Below are 26,813 nucleotides of genomic sequence, written 5' to 3'. Positions count from 1 at the left end.
AGTCTCCGTACCCAAAATCTCTTTTCGTAGAAGTAAAATGATTCTCCCATTATTTTACTTAGGTGTCTGATCGACCTACCGAAAATAGATTAGCGATGATTCCTAATTGAAAATCAATTGCATGTTAAGAATTTGAACTTAAATCGTGAATTGGTATGAGTTTGGGAGAGCTCGAGCTAAGTTTAAGCTTAGTAATCCATTAAGTAAACCCTAAGTGGTTCACCGAAAATTTGGTCACGGCAATTTCTAAATCTTTTTGATTGAATATGTTAGAATCGAAGTCAAGAATAACATCATAAATCGCTATCTTCTCCAACAAAAAGAAAAGGACAGGGCGAAAGCCGACGCAAAAAACCTACTTAAAAAGCCAAAGAGTCTACGGTCAACGTTTAACGTTGGAGGGTTTCCAGTTGTACCCTTGAATTTTCCCCTAAGGCGTGTGTAGATCAGGAGGTTCTCCCCTCTTTTTCATGGTTTTCGCATCGCAGGGTCAACATCTCACGTCTCCATAGGTGATCCAGGTTACAAGCACAATGATTAAGACTAGGGCAGAAGAAGAGAGCACTATATATCATGAAAATTTCGTGTACATTTAATTTAGGATATGAAAAATCTTAAATTGATATATTTGTGACAAATTTATCATAAATTAATTTTTAATCTTTAAAAATCTCATATTGATATACTTAGGACCAATTCCAAATTAATTTTTTAATAACAAAAAACCCAAAATTAGTACATTTGTGATATATTTATTTTTCGTTAATTTTTTAAAAATTGAATTAATACCACAAAAAATACAAACCAATACACCTATAGCAAATATAGAGTAAAACTCCAAATTAGTACGTTCATCAACTTTCATGTATTATTCAACTTAGCAATTTAATAGTAAAATGTAATGAAATTAACGAAGGATAAATTTATTACGAGTATACTAATTTTAAATTTTTTGTGGTCAAAAAATTAGTTTGAATAAGTTTATCACAGTATTTTCATGATATTGACCCTTCAATCTGTAAGTGATGCGACGGTCAAAAGAAATCATGTGGAAACTTCTGCAGAGAAGCAAACTTGCCGTTTTCTGGCTTGCCGTTAAACTGATGTCGAAGGTATCTTGGTGCTCTTCGAAGTGTACTCTACAGCAGTGTTAAGATAAGGAGATTATCATTGGCTCTTTGACTCTTCCCCTCTTTCATCCGTCCAGTGAGACGAGACATTAGGGGAGGGAAATGGAAAAGAACGAAAAGGAACAAATGCATCCACGCCCATCCTCTTAGGACCCACCGAATTTTAGCACTTTCAAACGAGGTTAAAAGCCCGGGAGTTCTGCCGAGCAATACACAAGCAAACCAACACGTTTTGCTTCATGTTTTGAGCTGATAGATATCTAGATCCAACACCGGAGAGTCTCTCTAACCAGAAAAAGACTCTGAACCACCTCCAATTATGCCGAGACTAACCTCATCACCTCCTCATATTCACTTCTTCTTCTACATCCCGTGTCTCGTCTTCCTCTGCTCCCTCTCCCATGATGCAGAGTCTCAAATCCAAGATCAAGAACAGCAAGTCCTCTTGAAGCTGAGGCAATCCTGGCAGGACCCATCTTCCCTCGACCACTGGGTCACCTCCAATTCATCCTCCCACTGCACATGGCCTGAGATCACCTGCCTAGATAACTCAATCACCGTGCTCAATCTTGTCAACCTGAACATAAATTATTCGATCCCCCCATTCATCTGCGACCTCAAGAACCTGACCAAGCTCGATCTCTCCTACAACAATATTCCTGGAGAGTTTCCAACAGTTCTCTATTACTGTTCCGAGCTCACGTACCTTGACCTGTCCCAGAATTACTTCGAAGGTCGTATTCCATCCAATATCGACCACATGGCCAATCTTCAGGTCCTGATTCTCGCCGCCAACAGCTTCTCATTTGACGTCCCAGCATCGATTGCGAGGCTGCGGAGGCTGAGGATCCTTCACCTTTACCAGTCCGAGTACAATGGCACTTACCCTGAAGAGATTTTTGGCCTGTCTGATCTCAAAGAACTAAGGCTCGAGGACAACAACAAGTTTGTGCCATCGCAGCTACCGCAGAACTTCACTGCCCTGAAGAAGCTACGGTTCTTCTTGATGGCACAAACGAACCTGATTGATGGAATCCCAGAGACTATTGGGAATATGGAGGCTCTTGAGCACTTGGATTTGGGGATGAATCTACTGACGGGAGAGATCCCGGGCAGCATTTTCACTCTGAGGAACTTGAGCGAGTTGTACGTGTACGAGACTAATGTGTCCGAGTCAATCCCTCAGGCAGTCAGCGCCACCAACCTGCGCGTGATTGATCTGTCTTTAAATAATTTGATGGGGAACATACCTGAAGTTTTTGGACAGCTCAAGAATCTATACTGCTTGAATTTGGAGTTCAATCAAGTTATTTTGAGTTAGAAACTTACTCAACATTTCATACCAAGCTTGTGGAGCCTGCTTCAAACCATATAAAGCCATCTTCAGTCTATAGACTGAGTCTGGTTTTCTTGGATCTTCAAATCCTAGTGATTGTTCCACATAGACTTCTTCTTAAATGAATCAATTGAGAAAGGCACTTTTGACATCCATCTGGAATAACTTGAAATTTTGAAAACAAGCAAAAGCAAGCAATAATCTAATTGCTTCTAACATTGCTACTGGTGCATAGGCTTCGTCATAGTCACTCCCTTCTTCCTGTGTGTATTCTTTTGCCACGAATCTTGCTTTATTTTTTACCACTTTTCCTTTCTCATCCATCTTGTTTCTAAAAATTCACTTCGTTCCAATAACAAATTTGCCTTTGGATTTTGGAATTAGCTCCCATACATCATTGATTATGAATTGTCTAAGTTCTTCCTGCATAGCTTCTATCCAACTTTCATCAGACAATGCTTCTTCTACACCTTTTGGTTCTATTTCAAAAACAAGTGCTAAAGCACTAGAGTCTTCTCTTGCTTTGGATCTAGTGCGAACTCCTTCATCAATGTTGCCAATGATGAGTTCTTTTGGATGACTTGACTTATGCTTCCAGTTGCTATTTGGTCTGAGAGTCTGTTGATCCTCTACTTCAATTGAATCTTCTCGTTATGCTTGTTGTTGTACTCCAGAAGTCTGAACCTCTTCAGGGGAAATAGATTTTGTTAAGTCTGGAACTGGTTCAGACTCTTCAAGTTGAATATGATCAGGTTGATTCTGCACATAATCCTGAAACTTAACATTCATAGACTCTTCCACGAATTGAGTCTTTTGGTTAAAGATCCCGTAGGCTTTGCTTGAAGTTGAATGGCCAAGAAAGATTCCTTCGTCTGATTTTTTCCTCGAACTTTTCAAATCGATCATTCGCATTCTTTAGAATAAAACATTTACAGCCAAAGACATGAAAGTAGGAAACATTCGGTTTCTTTCCTTTATATACTTCATAAGGAGTTTTCTTTAGGATAGGTCTCAACAATACTTTGTTGACAATATAGCAAGCAGTAGAAACTGCTTTTATCCAAAATCGAGAGGAAATTTTGCTCTTTATCAAGAAAGTTATAGCAATCTCCTGTAAAGATCTATTTTTCATTTCCACAACCCCATTTTGTTCTAGAGTGTATGGAGAAGAGAAAACATGTTGAAAACCAGATTAATTACAAAACTTCACAAAATCCTAATTTTCAAATTCACCTCCATGGATTCATATGCTAGAAATAACATAACATTTTTCATTATGAACATTCTTGGCAAAATTCGAGAAATAAGAGAAGGTTTCAGACTTACTTGCCATAAAGTATATCCAAGTGAAATGAGAGTAATCATCTACGATTATTAAGCAATATTTCTTTCCACCAATACTCTGAGTTCTAGTTGGTTCAAAAAGGTTCAAATGGAGTAGTTGCAAAACTCGACTAGTAGAAACTTGATTTACAGGTTTAAAGGAACTTTTGACCCGTTTTCTCAAGACATAGGGAGTGCATAATTCAGACTTATGATAAGCCAGATTAGGAAGGTCTCAAACCAACTTATTAGAAGAAACTTTAGCAATTTGCTTCATATTAACATGACCAAGCTTTCAATGCCAGAGACTTACATCATCTTGAATAGAAATGAGACACTATGAACCTTTTGGATTTACGTCCAGAAGGTATATGTTATCATGTCTCCGCCCATTAAAAGATTGAGAAAAGTCTTGACTCGTTCCAAAACAAATGCCTTCTTGGAAGTTTATTCTAAAACCAGTATCGCAAAGCTGACTTATGCTCAGTAGATTGTAGTTTAAACCTTCCACTAGAAAACATTGTTGATAGTTAGGCTTCCAATCTTCACAGTTCACATCCTACAATTTTTCCTTTACCGTTTCCTCCAAAAAACACTTTTCCTCCATTCAATCTATCAAGCTTTATGAAGCAACTTAAATCTCCTATCATATGCCTCAAATAGCCACTACCCAAATACAATTTGATTTTTCTTTTAATAGTGACCTATGATCAAAAGAAAAACTCAAACTTTCTTTGGTACCTAAATTTTCTTGGGTCCAAGAGAGTTAGTATTAAAAATAGTCTTTGCCCAGTTCTTCTTAACCGGTCTCCAAACCTTGGGACATTCTTTTTCGAAATATTCTGAGCTATTACACTTCGAACATCTAAGTACACTTTGGCCAACAGGTTTTACAAAAAAAAAAATGAAAGTGATTTTTGTAAAATCCCATTGCAAGTCTTTATTTAATTCTTTCTTTTACTTTTGGAAAATCAATTAATGGAACAGTTTCTAAAGTCATACCCAAACTAGATTTGTTAGAATAAGGTATTTGAGCTAAAAGAATTTTCTCCAGTTTTTCAAATTCTTTTGAAAATATTTTTGTAATATTTGAAATATCTTTTTCAAAATAGCATTTTCCTTTGAAAGAGAATCAGAATTTTCTTTCAAATTATCAAAACTTGTATTCAGACTTTCAAAATTTTCTTTCCAAAATATTTCCTGTTGCTTGAGCTTAAAGTTCTCTCTTTTTAGTTCGGAAATCCTTTTAAGAGAGGATTTAAGACTAAGGCAAAGCTCATCTATATACTTAGAGATTTTAATAGGAATTTCAGAATTACTAACCTCAATTTCTTTTCAGACTTCATTGTCCTCTGTTGGTCTCTTCTGAAAATTTTGCGTGCTCGGCTTCTTTTAGTTGAATCTTCTTCCCTTTATATTCAACTTTATGAATTTCTTAATCATAAGCATCAGCTCCTCATCATCTATATCATCATTTGAATCTGTAACATCAGAATCAATATTAAACTTTAAAGTAATTGATTTCTTACCTTTAAGATTTTCTTCATCATTTATCTGCTCCACTTCGTATGCTTGAAGTGTGCTTATTAGTTCGTCAACTGATAGAGGCATGATCCTCTGAATTTCTCTAATTGAAGTCTTCACATGATTTTAGTCTTTCGAAAGCCCACACAACAGTTGTTGACTTTCATTGGTTCAAAAATTGGCTAACCTTGATAAGCCAGGCCATTTACAATCTCTGTAAAATGACTAAACATATCAATAATAAATTCTCTAGCCTTCATTCTGAAAGCTTCATACTGTCCAAGCAGAATGTTTATTTTAGTTTCCTTCACACAGTCAGTTCCTTCGTAGGTAACATGTAATCTGTCCTAAACTTCTTTTACTATTTCACAAAAAGAAATTCAGTTATACTCAGTGGGAGATAAGGCACAATATAAAGAATAGATTAATTTTGCATCAAGAGCTTGTCTCTTGATAATTTCGGATTGTGTTGTTTCGTCAACATCATTAACTTCTTTTCCTCTGTCAGAAGCTGATGTTGCGCTAGAGTTGATCCCTTTTTCAATAACATCCCACTCCAAAGGATCTCTGGATTTGAGAAATGCCTTCATTTTGGTCTTCCACACATTATACTCATTTCCATCGAAGTAAGGGAGTCTGGTATTGCTCTGACCTTCAACCAAACCTAAAGCCAAAATACTATCCATAGAGGATCTTTCGCTTAGAAGTAAAACACTTCAATAGGTAAGCACACGAGCTCTGATACCAATTGAAATGGCTAGTATGAACACCTAGAGAGGCTGAATAGGTGTGAAAACATATTTTGCAAAATGCAATGAAAAACTTTACTTTTAACCTGAGTTTGGTTGACTACAGACTTTGCGGAAGGAATCAAACTTTAATAGCTATTTCAAAACGTAGAAGTATATCGCAACAAATAAAGTAAAGGAGTTCAATGAAGAGAAAAAAAAAAACACATAATTTATAGTGGTTTGGCTTAGATTAAGCATACATCCACTCTCCCACATCGACAGCCTTTTAGCTGGTTTCCACTATGAATCAAAAGAGAATTTACAATCTTGCGTCTAAACTTCTCAGTAAAGAGTCTATACTACTCTCACGAAGTCATAGTATAGATCTCTCTCCTTTGAATACAAGTTTGAGCACGATGTAAGGAATAACAAGTAAATGAGAAGCTTCAGACTTTGAAATTCTTCTTTCACGCACTCTATCGAACAACTAGAGAGGCCTCCTTAAATACTCCTACATGCCTTCTCAACCGTTGGCACTTTCCAAAAAAAATTCTTCCAATCAACCCATTAAACAGAATCAATTAAGGAGATCTCGAGCCATTTGAAGATTGAGATGAAAGCCCATCAATCTTGTTCGCCCATACAATTAGGATCTTAGTTTCCATAAGTAGATTCTTTCCAAAATAACTTACCTTTCGAAATGATTTGATGTATCTAAATTGATTCCAATAAAGATAACCAATCTCGTAGGTGACATTTCCAATCAGTAGACCATATATATCCCATACGAACCGAACCTTTGAGGAAATAAGGATAATCTCGAGTCTAGTTAAGTCTTTCTTCATTTGAATTCAGTCTAGAATTTGTCAAAGATGGCAAACTTCTGTCTCAAAAATAGAAATTTTGTGCAATTATCAAACACATTATTTTACTCAGAAACTTATTCGGTGAACAAAAATAATATATATATATATATATATATATATTTCTATATAGAAATTGTTCCCGAAAATAGAAACATCATCATTTGCACTCTATGATACCCCGCATTGGTCTTGAAATCAAACTTCACTTGCAAGTCTTGCAACTGTCAAATTTAATCACGATGCAATCGTTCCATGGATACTCGTGTTTTAAGGGACTCGGTACTAGTTTCTCATGATTTCTTCTCATTTATCTTTAAGAAATTTAGATGTCGGATGACGTTACGGAAATTCGAACCATTCTTGCTGAACTTTGGAATTTGTTCGCAACCTCTCGTTGATGTGACAGCTTACATTGTATGGTTATTGTTCTTTAACTATTCTTTCTTTTCTTTTTGTTTTCTTTAATTATTTTGAAATGAAAAAGGGTGGGCTGATATCGGTCTCAAAATTCATGAATGTGAGGACTCAAAAATGCGATGCATGTAATACCCACCACTCATCTAGGTCCAAATTTCAGGACTTTGGTACGAGGTTAAAAACCGTAGGGGGTTCTGCCGAGCGATAAACAAAAGCAAACCGACGCGTTTCGCTTGATGTTTTGAGCTGATTGATTTCAAGCTCCGACACTGGAGAGTCTTTAACCAGAAAAGCTCTGGACAACCTTCAATTATGCCGAGACAAACCTCGTCATCTCCTCACATTCGCTTTTTCTTCCCCTTCTTTCCTACATCCCTGTGTCGTCTTCCTCTGCTTCCCTCTCCCATGTTGCAGAGTCTCAAATCCAAGATCAAGAACTGCAAGTCCTCTTGAAGCTCAGGCAATCCTGGCAAGCCCCATCGCCCCTCGATCACTGGGTGGCCTCCAATTCATCCTCCCACTGCGCATGGCCCGAGATCAAATGCCAAGAAGGCTCGATCACCGAGCTCAATCTTGTCGACCTGAACATAAACTATTTGATCCCCCCGTTCATCTGTGACCTCAAGAATCTGACCAAGCTCGATCTCTCCTACAACAATATTCCTGGAGAGTTTCCCACTGTTCTCTACAATTGTTCCAAGCTCGTGTACCTCGACCTGTCCCAGAATTACTTCAAAGGTCCTATTCCATCCGATATCGATTGCATGGCCAATCTTCAGGTCCTGATTCTTGCCGCCAACAGCTTCTCGTTTGACGTTCTGGCATCGGTAGCGAGGCTGCGGAGGCTGAGGATCCTTCACCTTTACATGTCTGAGTACAACGGCACATACCCTGAAGAGATTTTTGGCCTCTCCGATCTCGAAGAACTGAGGCTCGAGTACAACAAGAAGTTCGTGCCATCACAGCTACCGCAGAACTTCACTGTCCTAAAGAAGCTGCGGCTCTTCTCAATGGCGCAGACAAACCTTTATGGTGGAATCCCGAAGACGGTCAGCGATATGGAGGCTCTTGAGCACTTGAATTTGGGGATAAATCCACTGACTGGAGAGATCCCGGGCAGCATTTTTGCTCTGAGGAACTTGAGCGACTTGTACGTGTACGAGACTAATGTGTCCGGGTCGATCCCTCAGGCAGTCAGTGCCGCAAACCTGAGCGTGATCGATCTGTCTTTAAATAATTTGATGGGGAACATACCTGAAGTTTTTGGACAGCTCAAGAATCTATACTGCTTGAATTTGGAGTTCAATCAATTGTCTGGCGGAATCCCGGAAGGTATCGCCAGTCTTCCCGCTTTGTCTGATATCAGGCTGTCCAACAACAATCTATCGGGCACGATCCCCCCGGACTTCGGCAAGTTTTCCCCACTCAGAAGATTCGAAGTGGCCTTCAACAACTTGACCGGTGCATTTCCAGAACAACTGTGCCATGGGGGCACGCTGTTTGGGTTGGCCACTATGGACAACAATCTCAGCGGGGAGTTGCCGGAGTCACTTGGAAATTGCAGTACTTTGCTCGAAGTGATGCTGAACAACAATGGATTCACAGGCAATGTGCCTGGAGGACTCTGGATGTCGCGGAACTTGACGGCCTTGCTCTTGAGTGGTAATGGATTAACTGGCGAGCTTCCCAAGGAGCTGTCCCCAAACCTCACTCGGATCAATCTGAGCAACAACAAATTCTTCGGCAAGATTCCGAGGACGGTGTCTTCGTGGAGGAACTTGGTGGTGTTCGATGCTAGTAATAACCTCCTCAGTGGCACGGTTCCGGCTGAATTGACCGTGCTTCCTAAGCTGACGAGGCTTTTGCTCGGTCAGAACGAGCTCTCCGGGATTCTTCCCACAGACATCGTTTCATGGAAATCCTTGACCACTCTGAATCTTAGTCACAATAAGATCTCGGGACCGATTCCAAGCGAAATCGGTCTTCTACCTGTACTCACGCAGTTGGATCTGTCTGACAACCAACTGTCCGGCTTGATTCCTCCTGAAATCGGCCAACTGAATCTGAACCGTCTGAATTTATCCTCCAATCGCCTCAGGGGACCAATCCCGGCCAAGTTAGAGAACGCCTCATACTACACCAGTTTCCTGAACAACCCCGGGCTCTGTGCATCCAATTCGTTCATGAGGATCAATGTCTGCAACACCCAATCCCGTAGATCGAGCAAAACCAATCTCAAATTGATCGTGATCTTGGCCATTGCAGCGGCGACGTGTGTTTTGTTGGTGGTGCTATTCATGATCAGAGCTTCCAGAAATAACACGGACCAGTTCGATTCAATCCTGCAAGTGCTCGAGTTTGTCGTAAGTGCTGTTGTTAATGTTCTTACTGCGGTTTGATTAATCATGTATAAGTAAAATTAATAAAACACGGCGGAAACAAATATGATATATTTCTATACATGATTTTCCAAAAGCATTATTCGTGTGTTTCAATTTAAAATATGAATATAAAAAGGGAGTTAAAGCGAATTAGCGCTTTAAATGAATTGATTCGGATGTTCTTCAATTCGAGTCCGACAAACCTCTAGTTCAGACACATCAACAATAGACATCATATGAAAGAGAGAATTTTCGAATAATCACTATCGTGCTAGTAATCTTGTGGAAACAATTCGCCGTATCCTTGATGTTTTAGTCACGGCCCGAACGAGAGAACACTCTTCTTTCTTGCGTCTTGAAAAAAAACACAAGAACAAACATGCTTTGCTCTATTTTCAGCAACCATTCTTTATGTTCTCAATGTGGCATTTTAAATATATATATATACTTGAATCAGCAACCGATCGTCTCGCTCGTGCACATGGTGTGCGTTGTGCATAATTTTAATCAATTCCTAAAACCAAAAATAAAAGGAATATAAATTTTGTGTGTGCATTTAGGGTACATTAACATGTGTCAACTTTAGATATGCGTGTGCATCATATGCAAGTAGGCTCGAAACTATAATACAAATTAAATTAAAATTTAATTTAATTTCAAATCGACTTAATTCGATTGCAGTAATTGCAAACACATTTATAACAATATTTTTTCTCTTGTTCCACGTTGTCCAATTATTCTTTTTTGTAAGAAAAGAATAAGGGTTGTTTGAAGTTTGGGAGCGGCCGCACGTCGTGGAAAGACATTTTGGGGGCATTTATTGGTGTGAGAAAAAAAAGAGTCTCAACAAGTGATTAATTATAAATTTAGCATCACATCAAACTTTCCGACAAGGTAAAGCTAACGTTACTCAAAATGGAAGTCTATTATTAAGATTTAATTTCTTGAAGAATATCAAATTGATATATTTATGATATATTTATTTTAACTCCAAATTAATATATTTATAATAAATGTACCCAAAATTAATATTTTAACTATCAAAAATTTCAAACCGATATATATGTGCTAAATTTACTCTCCATTAATTTTCGTTAAGTAATATTAATATTATTGTCACATTGAATTTTCTAACGAGGGAAATTGGCTACGTCGTTGAAAGTGATTTTTTTAAAGTTATAGTACTCAAACGATCGACTGAAAAATTATGGCATCGAATTAAGCGATGTATGTGAAATTGCATCACTTATGGCGTCCTTCTCGCATCATTTTTAGGCAAACTTAAGATATTTCAAGTCATAACAGGTGTTGACGATTGAGTAAAGTTGTTCATTATTTTAATCCTTGACCACTCTGAATCTTAGTCGCAATAAGATCTCTGGACCGATTCCAAGCGAAATCGGTCTTCTACCTGTACTCACGCAGTTGGATCTGTCTGACAACCAACTGTCCGGCTTAATTCCTCCTGAAATCGGCCACCTGAATCTGAACCGTTTGAATTTACCCTCCAATCGCGTCAGCGGACCAATCCCGGCCAAGTTAGAGAACGCCGCATATGACGCCAGTTTCCTGAACAACCCCAGGCTCTGTGCATCCAATTCGTTCGTGAGGATCAATGTCTGCAACGCCCAATCCCATAGATCGAGCAAGACCAATCTCACCTTGATCGTGATCTTGACCATTGCGGCAGCGATGTGTGTTTTGTTGGTGGTGTTATTCACGATCAGAGCTTCCAGAAAGAACAGGGATTGGTTTGATTCAACTCCGAAACTGACTTCATTCCAAAGTTTGAATTTTACGGAATCGAATATTCTGTCGAGATTGGAGGAGCATAATGTGATTGGAAGTGGTGGATCAGGAAAAGTATATCGCATTATTGTAAATCCTTCTGGTGACGCCGTTGCTGTGAAAAGGATTTTGAATAACCAAAAGTTAAAGGAGAAGCTGGAAAAGCAATTCGCAGCAGAACTGGAGATACTTGGGAACATTAAGCATCGGCACATTGTCAAATTGTTGTGCTGTATTTCTTGCGAGAACTGGTGTATGAGTACATGGAAAATAGCAGCTTCGACCATTGGCTTCACAAGAAGAAAGGATCGTTGCCCATCCCGGGTGTCGCCAACAATATGATCTTGGATTGGCCCAAAAGGTTGCAGATTGCGCTAGGAGCAGCTAAAGGACTTTGCTATATGCATAATGATTGTTCATCACCCATCATCCACCGAGACGTGAAATCGAGCAACATTCTCTTAGACTCAGAGTTCAACGCAAAAATTGCTGACTTCGGCCTCGCAAGGATGTTGGTTAAGCCCGGAGAAGCTGTTACCATGTCAGCTGTTGCTGGTTCTCGCGGCTATTTGGCACCAGGTTTGTCTATTCACTTAACATGAGTTCATTTCAGCTAAATGCAGGTTCGCCTTCCCCATATCCTACATATCCTACCAGCAGGAATATTTAGTTTTGTCTTTCTTTTTAGTTGAACAACAGAGTATGCTCACACGACAAGAGCTAATGAGAATATCAATGTTTATAGCTTCGGGGTCATTCTCTTGGAACTGACCACCGGAAGGGAGGCTAACGACAGGAACGAAGGCATGGGTCTCGCTGACTGGGCATGTTGTCATGTCCAACATGGCAAGCCGATATCTGATGCGATAGATGAGGGGATCAAGGACAGCTCGTAAGTAGATGAAATCATCAATGTCTTTAAGCTCGGGATCTTTTGCACTGCGACACAGCCTTCCAAGAGGCCTGCAATGAAGGAGGTAGTGCAAATGCTGCTCAGATGTAGCGATCCACTTCATAATGTCGAAAAGAAATTCCGACACAGCTTAGACACTGCCCCCCTCCTTGGAAATTCTAAGAGTGAGGAAATGCCGCACAGTGATTTTCATGTTCTTGAGTGCAACACTGGAACAGTTAGTACTGGAACAGTTGCAGAAGCATAGTGAAGGGCTTTGAACTCTCAACTTCTGCAAAACTTCCCCAACTTATCCTACAGAAAGACAAGCGTCAAACGATTTGTCTAACTGTTTATTAGTGATCCATACCTAAGACTAGTTTCTGAATGTGTCCTATAGAATGTATAGAATATAAGAGATGGATATGTTAATTTCTGCTAGATATATAGACTTCAAAGAAGATAGTCACGTCAGCAACGAAAGATGTTGCTGTTCCGCGAGTATCACCGTTGAATGTCTGATCTTTTGCCACATTTGCATCTCAATAAAGTTGGCAAATCCATTGATGGCTTGGAAGTATATTCCTTAACTCAAGACAGTTTTCAGAATTGCTATTATATGATGCTAACACATTAAGGAACCTAGAAATGAGAGCCGTTTTCTTTTTTTTCTTTTTTTGGTAAAGACGAGAGCCGTTTTCTTGATACAATTGAGTTTAAAAAATAGAACAACTTCATCTCACTCATGCGCAACACCGTTTACAGCAATTTCTGTCCAACTTGGGACATGAACAATGCAAAATAATGGATCGGTACTAAGGCAATTGGTAACTTCGAAATGATTTGGCATCTAAAGGGATTTTTAAGAATTTCCCTCAGTAAACTGAAATGCAGACAGTTCGTAACAATGACCTGCCGACTCACCATTATTGCCTTTGAGATATAAGACAATATTTCCTTCAACCATGTTTTATTGATCATTTCTAGTGGAAACATCCACAAGAGAGAAATCCTTGGGGTTCCAGCTAAATTAGTTCCCGCTTCATTGGTAGAGTATTAAAGGGCCTAAAAGGAGCTTTCTAAAGAGTCCTAATGGGAGCCTGATCCTTCAGTTATTCACAACTTAATAAATTTACATCTCTTCTTGCTCTGATACTTGAGCTATCTAGGCTAAAGTTACTTGGTTCTTTGCTCGCTAGACTATTACTGGTATCCCACCCCGAAGTTTGATACAGCGAGACCTCAAAGAGAACCAAATGGTATCCTGAGGATAGGGTGGGGAAGCATGTAAAATTTAGAAAACTGAGATTATCATGTCAAACCAAGATACTCCCAGGGTCACTTTGTCTCTGAGTTATTGTGAATGAGAGGCCGTGAGAAGGGCGGCTCCGATGCCTGAGCCGTCATTCAAAAGCACAATCACCGTGTTCTCAGCAACTTCAGGTCCCAGCAATTCCCTGAAAGTGGCCTCCACGCAGTTCCGGAATTTGGTGTAGTGCTCGAACAGACCTCCATCCAATGCTATAACTGATCTCTGCTTCTCCCCGTCCCTAAGGGCAGCAGCAAGACGAGCACCTCGTGTGGTGACTATGTCACATAGTTCAACTATAACTTTCATCGTTCTCTAGGTGGTGTCAAATATCTGAGGATGGACAAATCAGCATTAACTATAGGGGGACTCAGCAATTCCTAAATTTGGGAATTGAATTTAGGAAAGTGAAGCATTAAATAGGGATTTATGGATTCAGCTGTAGATAATTGCAGATAAGAGAAAAGAACCATCTTTCATTGTTCCAGGAACATGGGCCACTATATTTCCATTTTAACTCTCAGAATACCCAACCGTCACAATCAATCCACGCTGTAAAAGTAGCATTTACTTGCAATTCATATAATTAGAGATTACCTTTTCATACAATTCATATAATTAGAACAGAAGTGAACAAGCGATGCTATTACAGACACCACAGGTATGATATTAAGCTGCAGATAGGCTGATACCTCCAAGATATCGCTCAGTTTTCTCTCACCACCGTAAGATCAGGAGATGTGTCATGTGTCATGATGCATGGCAGACATGTCAGGAGTCCTGCAAATTGGGACAGAAGTTTAAGGAAACCCAACCAAAAAGTGCTGATTCCTCGGCCATTCTCAACAACACTACCCTGACAATTTCTCCGAGGCACATGCCAGAAATCAGCTACTCATAAGTCTACCAATAACAACAAAATGATGTTGTACATCTTTCTTAAACTATACATTCATGAGGCACATGAAATAGAAAAAAGAAGTGAAGCCACCTGCTCTCCCGGATTCAGACTCTCGTCATCCAGGGTTTGATCATATTCTGTCAGTGGAAGGTGTGAGGACTGGAAGTTGCCTCATTCTATGTTGATAACCTAAAGGACAAAGATATTTGATCACCCACCATACATTTGCCATGCTCAGTAAGTTCAGTCGACCTTCTTTCAAGCAAAGCATTTTAATTCTGAAAAAGTAATAAATAAATCCAGCAGTATAACAGGACGATCCAGAAATGAGATGAAATCAAGTTTGACAAGTTGATTACAGAAGACCACAGCAAGATTACTGGATCATTTCTACTTTGATTTGCAATAAGGGGATAGAACAGTCTACGCAACATCATGATAACAATAGAGATGAAGTAGGCTTTGTTTGGTAACACAGAAATTAATGGCTCAAATTTAAGTACTAGTGACTTTGAGTGCTGAAGATGTAAAAGGAATTTGATAATGCCTGACTGGTGAGCACTGAAAACTGTTAGTTTATCACCAAACATGGAACATGAACATTATTGGTAGGCGATAGCTACATAATTGCGAGGATTTGGGCATTTATTGATAAATTTTTTCTTCATTGAACTCATTCCTTACTTAATATATCAAGTGAAGTTTTGACTTATCTAAATCTACTAGTTTGTTAGGGCGCGCATGACAAAATTTCTGGAACAGAAATTGATCTTTGGCCAGAAATTGATTCTCAATTTCTATTTCAGAAATTGAGAAGTTAAAAATTTTAGCTTCTGATTTTTTCTTCAAATCTATTTCTGGAATAGAGATTTATTCCAGAAATAGAAAAATCAAATTGCGTTACCAAACAGATTTATGTTCCAAACTTGTTCCGGGGAACAGAGAAATAGAGAAATAGAAAAATAGAAATTTTATCATGCGTGCCCTTAGTTACTATTATCACATAAGCCTAATCTCACAAAAAGTTGAAGTGATCTCCGTGCCGAAAGGTGAAAGACTTAAGGAGGAAAAGAACTTATCGTTTCTCCTGATTTAGGCAAAGGGCCATGCCACTTGGGAATGGCATGCATCCGCTCAACATAAGCAGCATTGTTCCACTACCCAATATGACAGCAGCGGCAACATCCTGGTTGTTATATCTACCTCCACCCAATGTTCCTATTTTATCATTAACCTACATCAACTAAGTAATTCAAGGAATCCTGATTATGAAATCACATTAAAAGCAGTTGACAGAAAATGCTAAGCACACATTAGTAGCACCTAATTCTTCTTCCTTTTTTTCAAATAAATGGTGCCCAGTCCAGATTGATGCTATAGATATTCGACAAGTAGAACATATAAAAATCTTAACAGATCTCTTTCGGTTTCAGCTAAACAATAAAGAAAAAGCTACACTTACCAAAGCGGCCATAAGCATGTCAAGGCCCACTCTCTCCATAGCTTTACTCAATTCACTGACGACATCTTCTCTAACCTACTCAGATATCCATAAGGGAAAGAGAACACATAGGTCAGATGATAGACATCAGAGTTTGTATAGGCAAGCACATAAGGATCTCAGAAAATCAGATGACATGACAGACTTAGTCTTCCATTCATGCTTCTAGGTTGATAGATCACTTACACAAATGAACCTGTACAAATCCTTATTATGCTTGCTTTGCTAAGTTTATTTTGTCATTGGAGAAGGCAATTTTAGAGTTGAACCGCACAAAACCAACAATGGCATAGAGCACTCCCAGTCATTTCTCTACAATCTCCAGTTAGCTCACCCATTTGGTGATATAAGCAAGATCTGACCGAGACATATAAATAACTCATACAAAGAGATTCTCGTATCTCACTGCAATGCAGATATGGAAGACTTGAATTCTTATTGGAAGCTACTGGGCAATTCACAAATGAACTTCAAGTGGCATATTCTCATGTTCTCAAACTTGTTTAACTAGATAAGAATGGCATGTTTTAGCTATTGTTGACACCTAAATTTTTGGGGTTAATTTTTGCTAAATAATATATATAAAAAAAAATCAAATCGCATGGCATATAGTTTAGGCAAGTTTTATATTCCGTTAAGATTTTAGGTAATATACACTGGGATGTGTTTTTGCGCAAAAAGGGGAATTTTTTGATCGAATATGCAAAAAATATTGCGCGGGGTGAAATAATATATTCGATCAAATTTTACGCAAGCAAAATTGGCAGTAAAATATACCACGAATATACAATTTTTGGGGTATAAAAGGAGTTGCGTACGGTCGAAAAGGGGGTCCTTTCCGTTGGTAAAAAAAAAAAAGGGAAAAAAAGTGACGTGGAGAGAAAAAAAAAAAAAGAAAAAGTAGAAAAACCCTAATCGGCTACTTGTGCATCTTTTCGAAGAGCAGGCGCGCTGTGCTCACCGCCGCCGGCCTCCGTCCGCGAGTGCGCGCCAGTCCGCCCGGCCGCGACGCGCCCCTCGCCCGAACAGCCCCCGACGTTCCGCCGCCGCATCTTCATCCGCGAGCCGGGCGCCCGGAGACCCAGCAGATCGGTCCCATCGCCCGCAACTCCCGATCCGCGACGATCGACGTTTTCGCTGCCCCGCCGTCGCTGATTTGCCGCATCAACCTCGATCCGCCGCACCGGAGTTGCTCCCGACGTCGAACCAATCGCCCGGATCCAGCGTTGCCTCATGGAACGCGTTGCCTTCTCCGCTCGCGACGCCGCCCGCCGGTCTCGGCTGCGCCGCCCGACGCTCCCCCGACGCCGCTTTTGCCTCGCCCGCGTTCGAGGTCTCCCCGCCCGTTCTCGCCGTGCCGCCCGCGACGCTCCTGCTGCCTCGCCGCCCGACGCCGTCTCCGCCGTGCTTCAGCCCGCGCTCGGAGTCCCTCGCCCGCGACACCCGCACCCAGACCCGCGAGTCCCCCACGCCGGTCTCCGCCGTTCCTCTTGTTGCCGGAGCTCTTCCGCCACCGGTTTGCCCTCGCCGGAACCCTAGCCGACGAGCTCTCCCTCGCCGGAACCCTTCGCCGGAGTCCCTAACCGGTGGTCAAGATTTTCTTTTATTAAAAAAGAAAAAAAAATCAAATTAGGTAGATTTGCTTTATTTTATTAGGCTGGTTTATTTTATCTTATTTTATTTTTTATATCTTGGTTTCTTTGTTTATTTCTCTATGCATAATTGAAAATCTCAATGTATCACCCGATTCGCAACCGCGCGCCAGGGTTTTTTATTTCATCTATAAGGCTTTAGATGAAATAATTAATTAAGCGGGAATAAAATTGATGTTTTGATCTTTAAGGCTTAAGATCAAAATATCGATTTTACTAGCGAAATATTATCCCTTGATCTGAGCGATATGTGATGTCCCTTTTGGGGTAATTTTGAATGGATTTGATCGTTTTTATTTATCTTGAGATATGTTTGAGATAGAATATCACATGTTTTAGGGTTATTTGCATATTTAGGCAAAGCATTCTACTTATCATGAATTTTAGAAATAAAAAATTGAGTTAGATTAGATGCATGTTAGGATATTACTTGTTTTAGGGTTTGCAATTTAGAATAAAAAAATTTGAAATAAAAATAAAAATTCAAATAAATCAATTTAGGTTGCTAGATTTTAATTTAATTGCATGTTTAATTATTTGGCAATTATTAATTTCGAAAATGAATAAAAACAGAAAAACAAAAAAAATCATCATGCATATGTCATATAAAATTAGGTCATATTTTGCACGTCATTGCATATTAGAATTAAATTGCACTTAGTTTAATTTTAGATAATTTTTAATTTATTATAAGTGTATGTATTTTATCAAATAGATTGCATTTTAGGATCATTTAGGTTAAGATAATATTTTAGTTTCAAATTAGGAATGGCTCAACCTAATTCCTAATATTTAATTAGGATCTTAATCTAATTAGGTAAACATTTCACCTAATTTAGAATTTCATGAAAAATACAAAAAATGCCATAAGTTGAATTAGTTTTATTTTTAGGATAGTTGCATTCTTTTAGGAAAAAGAAATAAAAGAAAGAAAATAAAATGTCAATGCACAATTAGATTCATTAAAATGCATGTCATGTGGTAGTTGTTGCTAGGCCCATTCAACTAGGAGTTACATGTCATTAGAGTTAGGTCATTTAGTTAATATTGCATTGCATATTGCATGATTTTCATTAAAAAGTGAAAAAAAAAAAAAAGAAATTGCGTGTTAATTAGAAACCATACCTAGGGTTGTTGATGTGGATTTTAAATTAACATTGCAGATGCTTTCGTTGCTTACAAGGTAAGTCATGCATTTTTCTATTTGCTTTCTTGGGTGTTAAATTGATGGATTGCACACCTGCATGACATCTCACATGTTAGAGAATAGATTTAAAATCAATCCAAAGCTGCTTGCCAAACATTTTTTTCAAAATAAAAAGAAAGGTACCGAAAGGGCGTTAGAAAATTCTAGCGTAACCAAGTCCCCGAACCCATAATCTCTGGTTCGTAGGAGTAAAAAAATCTCCGTTATTTTACTTGGGTTTCTAATCGACCCACCAAAAATAGATTAGTGGCGACTCCTGATTAAAAAATCAATTGCGTGTTAAGAACTTGAACCTAAGTCTCGAATTGGTATGGGCTTGAGAGAGCCCGAGTTAAGTTTAGGCTTAACAATCCATTAGCCAAACCCTAGGTGGTTCACACCCGAAAAATTTTGGTCGCGACAGCTTGGCGACTCCGCTGGGGACTTGTGTTAAAACACTTAGTGGACTTAGGCCAATTTTCTTCTTTTTGAAAAATGATTTTTGTTTGGCAGCGAGGATCCCAGGTACGTCCCTAACATTTAAGGTGTTAAATGTTTTTGCAGATGAGGAGATATAAGGGGAGTAGTCTTTGCTAACCCTTACCTTGCAGGTTGGAGTTGGGGATGAATATTTTAAATTCAAGTTATTGAAGTGTTGCTTGATCTAAATTGTTGTGCATGACTTGCATTCAACACTACATTATTGCACACACAACCCGCCGCCGGACCTGGGCCGCACTAGGACATTTAGGATGGTATTGAGTTGGATACGACTTCGACCGCGAGGCCGCGTAGTAGAGGTTGCCCAACTTAATCCCGAAAGTTTTTCTTGGTGTTAAGAATGTTTACCTCTGCCCGCGAGGCTGCGTCGCATTGGGGTATCATTCTTGACTCGAGCCGGAGTTAAGAGGACTTGGCTTAGTATGCGAGGCTGCAACTAAGTCATCCCATCCTTTAACTCCACTTTGCTAAGCCGTCTAGATAGAAATCGAGCCTCACATTTCATGCGCTTGTTTATGTGGTTGCTTTAATCGTATGGTAAAGTAAGCTCTCTATCCTTTACTCTTGCAATTTACTTATTTATGTCTTTGGTCGGTCCATGACGTTAGGTTGGTCGAGTCTTGGTCTATAAACAATGGGAAGATCCGACATTCGATTCGTACCTGCACCGAAGGCTGAACTCAAGTCATGGTGGGATTGTCTAGGCCACGATGGTCAAAGCTATGTGGAAAGCAGACTTGGTCGTCTTGTTCCCCTCCTCGACATTGATATTCAAAGTGGCGTCATGCAAGCACTCGCTCATTTTTGGTGCCCTCAAACATCAACGTTCATATTTGGTAAGCACGAGCTGGCCCCGACTTTGGAGGAATACAGCATCGCCATAGGAAAACCTTTGGAGTTGGAACTAATAAACCCACCTCTCGGAATAGAACCCGAATCAATTTTGTCTGACTTTCTTAGGATGGATAAGAATCAGATTAAAAGAGTGCTGAAAGATAATTGTCTTGCATGTCCTTTTTCCTTCCTAGATCGGAGTTTTGCTAGTGCTAACACTCTCTTAAAAAGTAAGATATTCCTCCTAGCCTTCTTCGGGTTTATTATTTTTCCCCTTCGTAAAGATGCCATTAATCCTGCTGTCGCATGGGTGGTTAAACAAGTGTGTGCTAGGATTAGTTTTGTCAACACTATTCTAGCTGAAACATTTTTGTCACTCACTCGATTTAAGGAAAATGAAGATAAAACCTTTCATGCACCAATTGAACTCTTACAAATTTGGTTCTTTTCTCATATGAGTAAGATTAATATTCGCATGAATATCATTAATATCACTAATTCCCATCATCCCATCGAGGTATTCAAAAATCATCGAATCGAACTCCAAATCTTTCTTACTCGAAATGGGTAAAATTGTTGAAAAATCCCAATACCAAGATTTTCCTATGGCATGCTAAATGGTTCCAAGTCTCCAAGGCACGTCTCTTTCATGGTGATGATGAGCCGATCCCGCTATTGGGGATCACCGGTGCCACTTCCTACTACCCACTTCGAGTGGCCCGTCAATATCGAGTCGTGCGGGATCTACCGCCCCACTCAAGCTTGGTTTATTCCAAGTCCGATTCACTACCATGGATGGTGATCACAAAAAATGGCTCCGTTGTATCGAACAAGCTTGGCTTGCATGTCACGAGCAAAAGTTAAGCTTGCCTGAAGAAGAGCTCGAAGGGAAGGAAAAGACTTACTATGCCACTATTCGATACATCCGTCGCACAAGATTCCAACCGAGTATCTCCCAAAGGTCCCAAATGTGACTGAAAGGCCCACTCGGCAAGCGAGCTTAATCGTCACAAGAGGAAGATTGAAGAACTTGAGAAGCAAGCCAAAAGGATGCCAAAGAGAAGAGGCAATTACGTCGAGCGTTGGCTTCCCATTTGTTTATGGATCGGGCCAAATAAAGTGGCTTGAGTCTATTTAGTCTTTTTACTTTAGCTTAATGTTTAGGAAGTTGAGCCATTTACCTTTTTGTTTAGGGCTTTTCAAGTGTTTTTACATTGTCAATGTCAAACAATTTCATTAATAAATAAAAGCGATTAGACTTTCGTCATGGACCGGCATTGTTTTATATGAAGTGCTTATGTGTATTCATTTATTCAAATTAGGTGATAACGGATTCTCCACGCTCGCCTATTATCACGCGATTAAGAGCAAGAATGGCCGACCAAAGCGAGATGCGCGATCGCATGTCCTCCGTGGAAGGCCGACTCCAACAGTTAGCTGCCTCTATGGAGCTTATAACAGCTCAACTTCAATCCCTCCAAGTGAACCCGGTTCCTCCACCTGCTCTCCCTGAGATAGTAGTCCCGAGGCAAACAAATAGGGCCCAAATGAATGATGATGAAATGCCTGAGTTGGAAGATGACGTGGTCCTTGTTGGGAAGGCCAAGCTAGACAATGTTCCCAAGACAGATCAGGATGAGCGTGTTGCAAAGCTGGAGGAGAAAGTGAGACAACTGCAGGAGTCGCAAAGCTCACTCCCATTCGACCTCTCGGTCTATGAGAAGGTTAAAATGCCGAGCAAGTTTAAAATGCCAGAATTTGAGAAGTACGACGGGACATCTTGTCCGAAATCTCATTTGCAGATGTATCATGTGCGCATGGCCCAACACGTCAAAAATGAGCCCCTCATGATCCAATCGTTTCACGCAAGTTTGACTGGGCCCGCACTAAACTGGTATGTGATGAAGAACGTAAACCTCCTCGAAACCTGGAACGAAGTGGCGGATGCGTTCCTTAAACAGTACAAGTTCAACATGGACATCGCACCTTCTCGAGAAGACCTGGAGCGGATGGAAAAGAAAAGGAGTGAGTCGTTTAAAGAATATGCCGTGAGATGGAGAAACTTGGCAGCTCAAATTACTCCTGAGCCTACCAACAAGGAGTTGATGAAGTTGTTCGTGAAGACCCTTCCATCGGAGTTCCGCAATCGAATGGCCAGTACGTATGTCGAGAGCTTCAATCAACTTATTCCTGTAGGAGAGCAGATCGAGATGGGGATAAGGGAAGGATGGTTTTCTTGAGCCATCTACTAAAAGGTTCTCTGCCAAGAAGGAGAAAGAAGCAGCCGTGGATGTGAACGTGGCTTATAGCCAAGAAAGTGTCAAACGTGCCCCGGCTATACAGGTAAACCCAAGACAGCAACAACCCGCTGGCCGTCAATCATTCGCCCAAGCGAATAATAGAAGGCAGTTCTCTCCTCTCCCTGGGTCTCCATCCCAAGTGCTGACAGTCCTCCGAAAGAAGGGTTTGCTTACTAATGAACCAAAGCGCCCTAACCGTGAAAGCATTCGTGGTTACGACCCGACGAAGAAGTGTGACTACCATAACGGTGAATTGGGGCATTCAACTGATGAATGTTTCACCCTCAAGCACAAGATCCAAAATCTCCTCGATACAAAGGCCTTTTCATTTCAAACTGCTCAACCAAATGTCCAAAAAAATCCGCTACCAGGGCATGAGGGTACAGTGAATGCTATCCTGGAGCCTGAAGTCGGACAGATCAGGAACTCAAAGGTGCACGTGGCTGATGCCTATAATGGGCTAGTGAGAGCTGGGTATTACCGAGGTCGGGAAAATGTCCCTTTATCGGTGATGAGAGAAAGAGTTGCCAAAATGGTGGATGATGGCATCATTGTGTATGCTGATCGTAACTGCATAGTTTCTACTATCTCCCACCTCATCATTGATTGGGAGGAGGAGCAGGCTACACTTGATGCTGGCAAGAAAGAGGTTGATCCTGCGCTTGTAGACATGCCCCCATTGGAAGATGCATCTGACGAAGAGATAGTGATAGAGGTGCCGCAGCCGTATGAGTATGTCAATGATAAGGCAGTGCCTTGGTCCTATGACCTAGATGTGGACCTTGTTACGAGATCTGGTCGAACCTATGGTCAAGCCAGTGCTCAACCTGCAAAGCCGGTCACTGATGAAGAGGCTAAGGAGTTTCTGGCCGTAATCAAAGCAAGTGAATATAACGTGGTTGACCAACTACGAAAGATGCCTGCTCAGATCTCCTTACTCGAGCTCTTGATGACATCCCCCGTTCATCAAAAGTCACTAATGAAGGTGCTGAGTGAAATTCGTGTGCCAGAGACGGTTGAGGTAGACAAGCTGGAAGAATTTGTGGGATCGGTCCTTCTTAAGGATTTGATTGCCTTCTCTGATGAGGAATTTCCTCTTGAAGGCAGGGGACATAACAAAGCACTCTACATATCCGTTAAGCACAAGTCTTCTCATGTGTCCCGGGTACTCATTGATAATGGGTCCGCTCTAAACATTTGTCCGTTGGCCACTCTTCATCGCCTTAAGGTAGACCCGTCAAGGATACATGCTGCGAAGACTTCGGTGCGAGCTTTTGATGGAACAAGAAAGGAAGTGATCGGGAAATCAATCTCGATGTACAAATAGGGCCGGTCGTCTTCAACATTCCCTTCCAAGTCTTTGGACATCCCTACGCATTCAATTTCTGTTAGGTCGACCATGGATACATACCGCTGGAGCAAAGTGCCTTCAAGTCTACATCAAGCTGTGAAATTTGTGATTGAAAGGAAGTTGGTCACCGTGTATGGCGAGGAAGACCACCGGATTTATCATGAGATGGCTATCCCCTATGTGGAGCCGGATTTTCAGTTTGAATCAAGTTACCACTCATTCGAATTGGTGTCCACTATACATGCTTCTCGGGGTTCATCACCGCCTACCCCTGAAGTATCAAATGCTGCTCTCATGGTGGGAAGAGTAATGGTTGGGAATGACTTTGTCCCTGGCAATGGTCTTGGGAGAAATGGTCAGGGCATTCGAAGCCCTATTGAAGCCCCTCAGAGGTCCCGTTCTGCTGGTTTAGGGTACCATGGACGAGGTGGGGGAAGCTCTGAAGGACGAAGACAAGAGAGGCGGAACTCGCCACTTGACCAAGGGCGAGAGAGGCAAAACCCACTACCCCCGAGCATTCACGAAACATTCCCTGGTCCTCCAAGAATGATGCATGAAGAAGCAGAAGTGGTAGACACTTTGGGGCAGCCTAGTGGCAAGTTTGATTACTTGGTGAAGTATTCAACCCCTCCTAGCTACTACATTGATCCTAGTGAGATAGTCCCAGATGGATGGGGTGGCATGAATGATCCGACACCCCCGAACGCAGAGAACCCTAATGATGAGCTGGATGGAGTTGCAAGCTTATTCCACAATCTCATCATAGGAGCCATTAATGAAGGACCCCCTGAAGAAATGGGCATTGGCCCACAAGAGTAACTCTTTTACTGCTTGTGCACATTTCCCCTGCGTGGGAATTTTTATTGTTTTCTGAGAGATGTTTTCAATTTCCTTTTCTTTTAGTGATTGAGTGTTGCATTTTTCCATTCAATAAATGTAATTGATTGATGAATATCAATAAAATTGCAAGTTTTATTTTGAGGGCATGATGAGGTATACCAAACCAGCCCGATGATGATATTCAGCCAACGATAAAAAGAAAGTAAAATCCAAGGAGAATTCTGAGGCCTGGGCTTCATCATGCTTCCTCGTGTCAAAATGTTTCAAAAAAAAAACATTTTTGTCAAAGAAATAAAAAAAAAAAAAAGCAAAGATGTTGATTACTCTGTTTGTCTTTCTGATTTATCTACTTCATGTTTCAGGAACAATCCTATGACATGCAAAGGTGTGGAAATGGTCCAATCCATTGCAACAAGTGCCGATAATGATGATCCTGAAGACTCGATCGAAATACAACGTAGCTGGGAGCAACATGAAAAAGCTAAGCCTCTCACATTTGAGCAGACCGTCACTATTAATTTGAGTGACACTGAAGAAGCCAAAGAAGTGAAAATTGGAGCAAATCTACCCAAAGATGAGGCTAAACGCCTAACTCAGCTACTAAAGGAATACCAGGATGTCTTTGCATGGACCTATGCTGACATGCCTGGTTTAGACCCATCGATCGTCGAGCATTGCTTGCCTACTAATCCGGACGTACCACCTAAGAAGCAAAGGCTCAGGAGAACTAAGCCCGAGCTCGAAGAAGATAGAGGAAGAGGTGATGAAGCTCCTGAAAGTGGGATTCATTGAAGTCTCACAATACCCTGAATGGGTGGCTAATATCGTGCCGGTGATGAAGAAGGATGGTCGAGTTCGAGTTTGCGTCGACTATCGAGATCTGAACAAGGCTAGCCCAAAAGACGATTTCCCACTGCCTCACATAGATGTCCTCGTGGATAGTACTGCCGGATTTGAATTATTCTCGTTTATGGACGGGTTTTCCGGGTACAATCAAATAAGGATGAAGGAGGAAGACAAGGAGAAGACTGCATTTATCACCCCGTGGGGGACCTTTCATTACAAGGTCATGCCCTTTGGACTCAAGAACGCAGGGGCAACTTACCAGCGAGCCATGGTAACACTATTCCATGATATGATGCATCGGGAGATTGAAGTCTATGTTGATGATATAATCGCAAAGACTCGGCCTGGAAGAAGCCATGTGGAAACCCTGAAGAAATTGTTTGAGCGACTCCGTGAATTCAAGCTTCGGCTAAATCCCACTAAATGCGTGTTCGGGGCAACATCCGGTAAATTACTCGGATTCATTGTAAGCAGTAAGGGGATTGAGATTGACCCATCCAAGGCTAAGGCCATATGCGAATTGCAACCTCCATCAACAGTGAAAGAAGTTCGGAGCCTCCTGGGAAGACTGAATTACATAGCCCGGTTCATTTCCCAACTTTCTGAGACTGCCAAGCCATTCTTCAAGCTCCTAAAGAAGAATGCACGGATCAAATGGGATGATGAGTGTCGAGAAGCATTCAACAAGTTAAAGCAGTACCTGATGAATCCACCAGTTCTTGTCCCACCATTACCGGGGCATCCCTTGATTCTCTACCTCACCATTCATAGTGAGTCATTGGGTGCAATGTTGGCTCAGGAAAGTCCTGTGGATAAAAAAGAACGAGCCGTTTATTATCTAAGTAAAAAGTTCACTGTATCAGAGTTGAAATATTCTGATGTTGAAAAAACTTGTGTGGCATTGGTATGGGTATTGCATAGATTGCGACAATACACACTACATTATCGACATTTTCGTGAATCGAAAACGACCCCATCAAGTATTTACTTGATCGGCCAGCTTTGGTGGGTAAGTTGGCCAAATGGCAAATTTTGATCTCCGAATTTGATGTGCAATACATGCCACAGAAGTCGGTTAAGGGTCGAGTGATCGCCGATCTATTGGCCGGAAATTCACGAGTCTCTAATGACGATGACGGTTTCCTTGATGACCGTGTCTTGAGTGTAAATGAAGACTCATGGAAGATGTTCTTTGATGGAGCTG

General features: G+C 40.7%; 2 protein-coding genes and 1 pseudogene across 2 annotated transcripts in view; 2 read left to right on the top strand and 1 right to left on the bottom strand.

Annotated features, from left to right (window-relative positions):
* Positions 1 to 1,449: 1,449 nt before the first annotated feature.
* On the top strand, positions 1,450 to 9,726 carry LOC104439049 (receptor-like protein 52). Its single transcript, XM_039309305.1, has 2 exons — positions 1,450 to 2,446; positions 7,742 to 9,726. Exons 1-2 carry the CDS (start codon positions 1,450 to 1,452, stop codon positions 9,724 to 9,726), a joined length of 2,982 nt encoding a protein of 993 aa, XP_039165239.1.
* A 2,089-nt stretch (positions 9,727 to 11,815) lies between these two features.
* Positions 11,816 to 12,656, top strand: LOC108953977 (annotated as a pseudogene).
* Positions 12,657 to 15,590: 2,934 nt separating this feature from the next.
* The window catches only part of LOC104439047 (hexokinase-2), a 36,657-nt gene continuing 25,434 nt past the window's right edge, over positions 15,591 to 26,813 (bottom strand). The window contains 3 exon segments of the mRNA XM_039308110.1: positions 15,591 to 15,751; positions 15,754 to 15,832; positions 16,061 to 16,135. Coding sequence (XP_039164044.1) covers positions 15,657 to 15,751; positions 15,754 to 15,832; positions 16,061 to 16,135 — 249 coding nt within the window. The 3' untranslated portion in view covers positions 15,591 to 15,656.

The sequence above is a fragment of the Eucalyptus grandis genome, chromosome 3, assembly GCF_016545825.1.
Source record: "Eucalyptus grandis isolate ANBG69807.140 chromosome 3, ASM1654582v1, whole genome shotgun sequence".
In the NCBI taxonomy this organism is placed as follows: Eukaryota; Viridiplantae; Streptophyta; class Magnoliopsida; order Myrtales; family Myrtaceae; genus Eucalyptus; species Eucalyptus grandis.
This window is presented reverse-complemented; position numbering and strand designations above follow the sequence as displayed.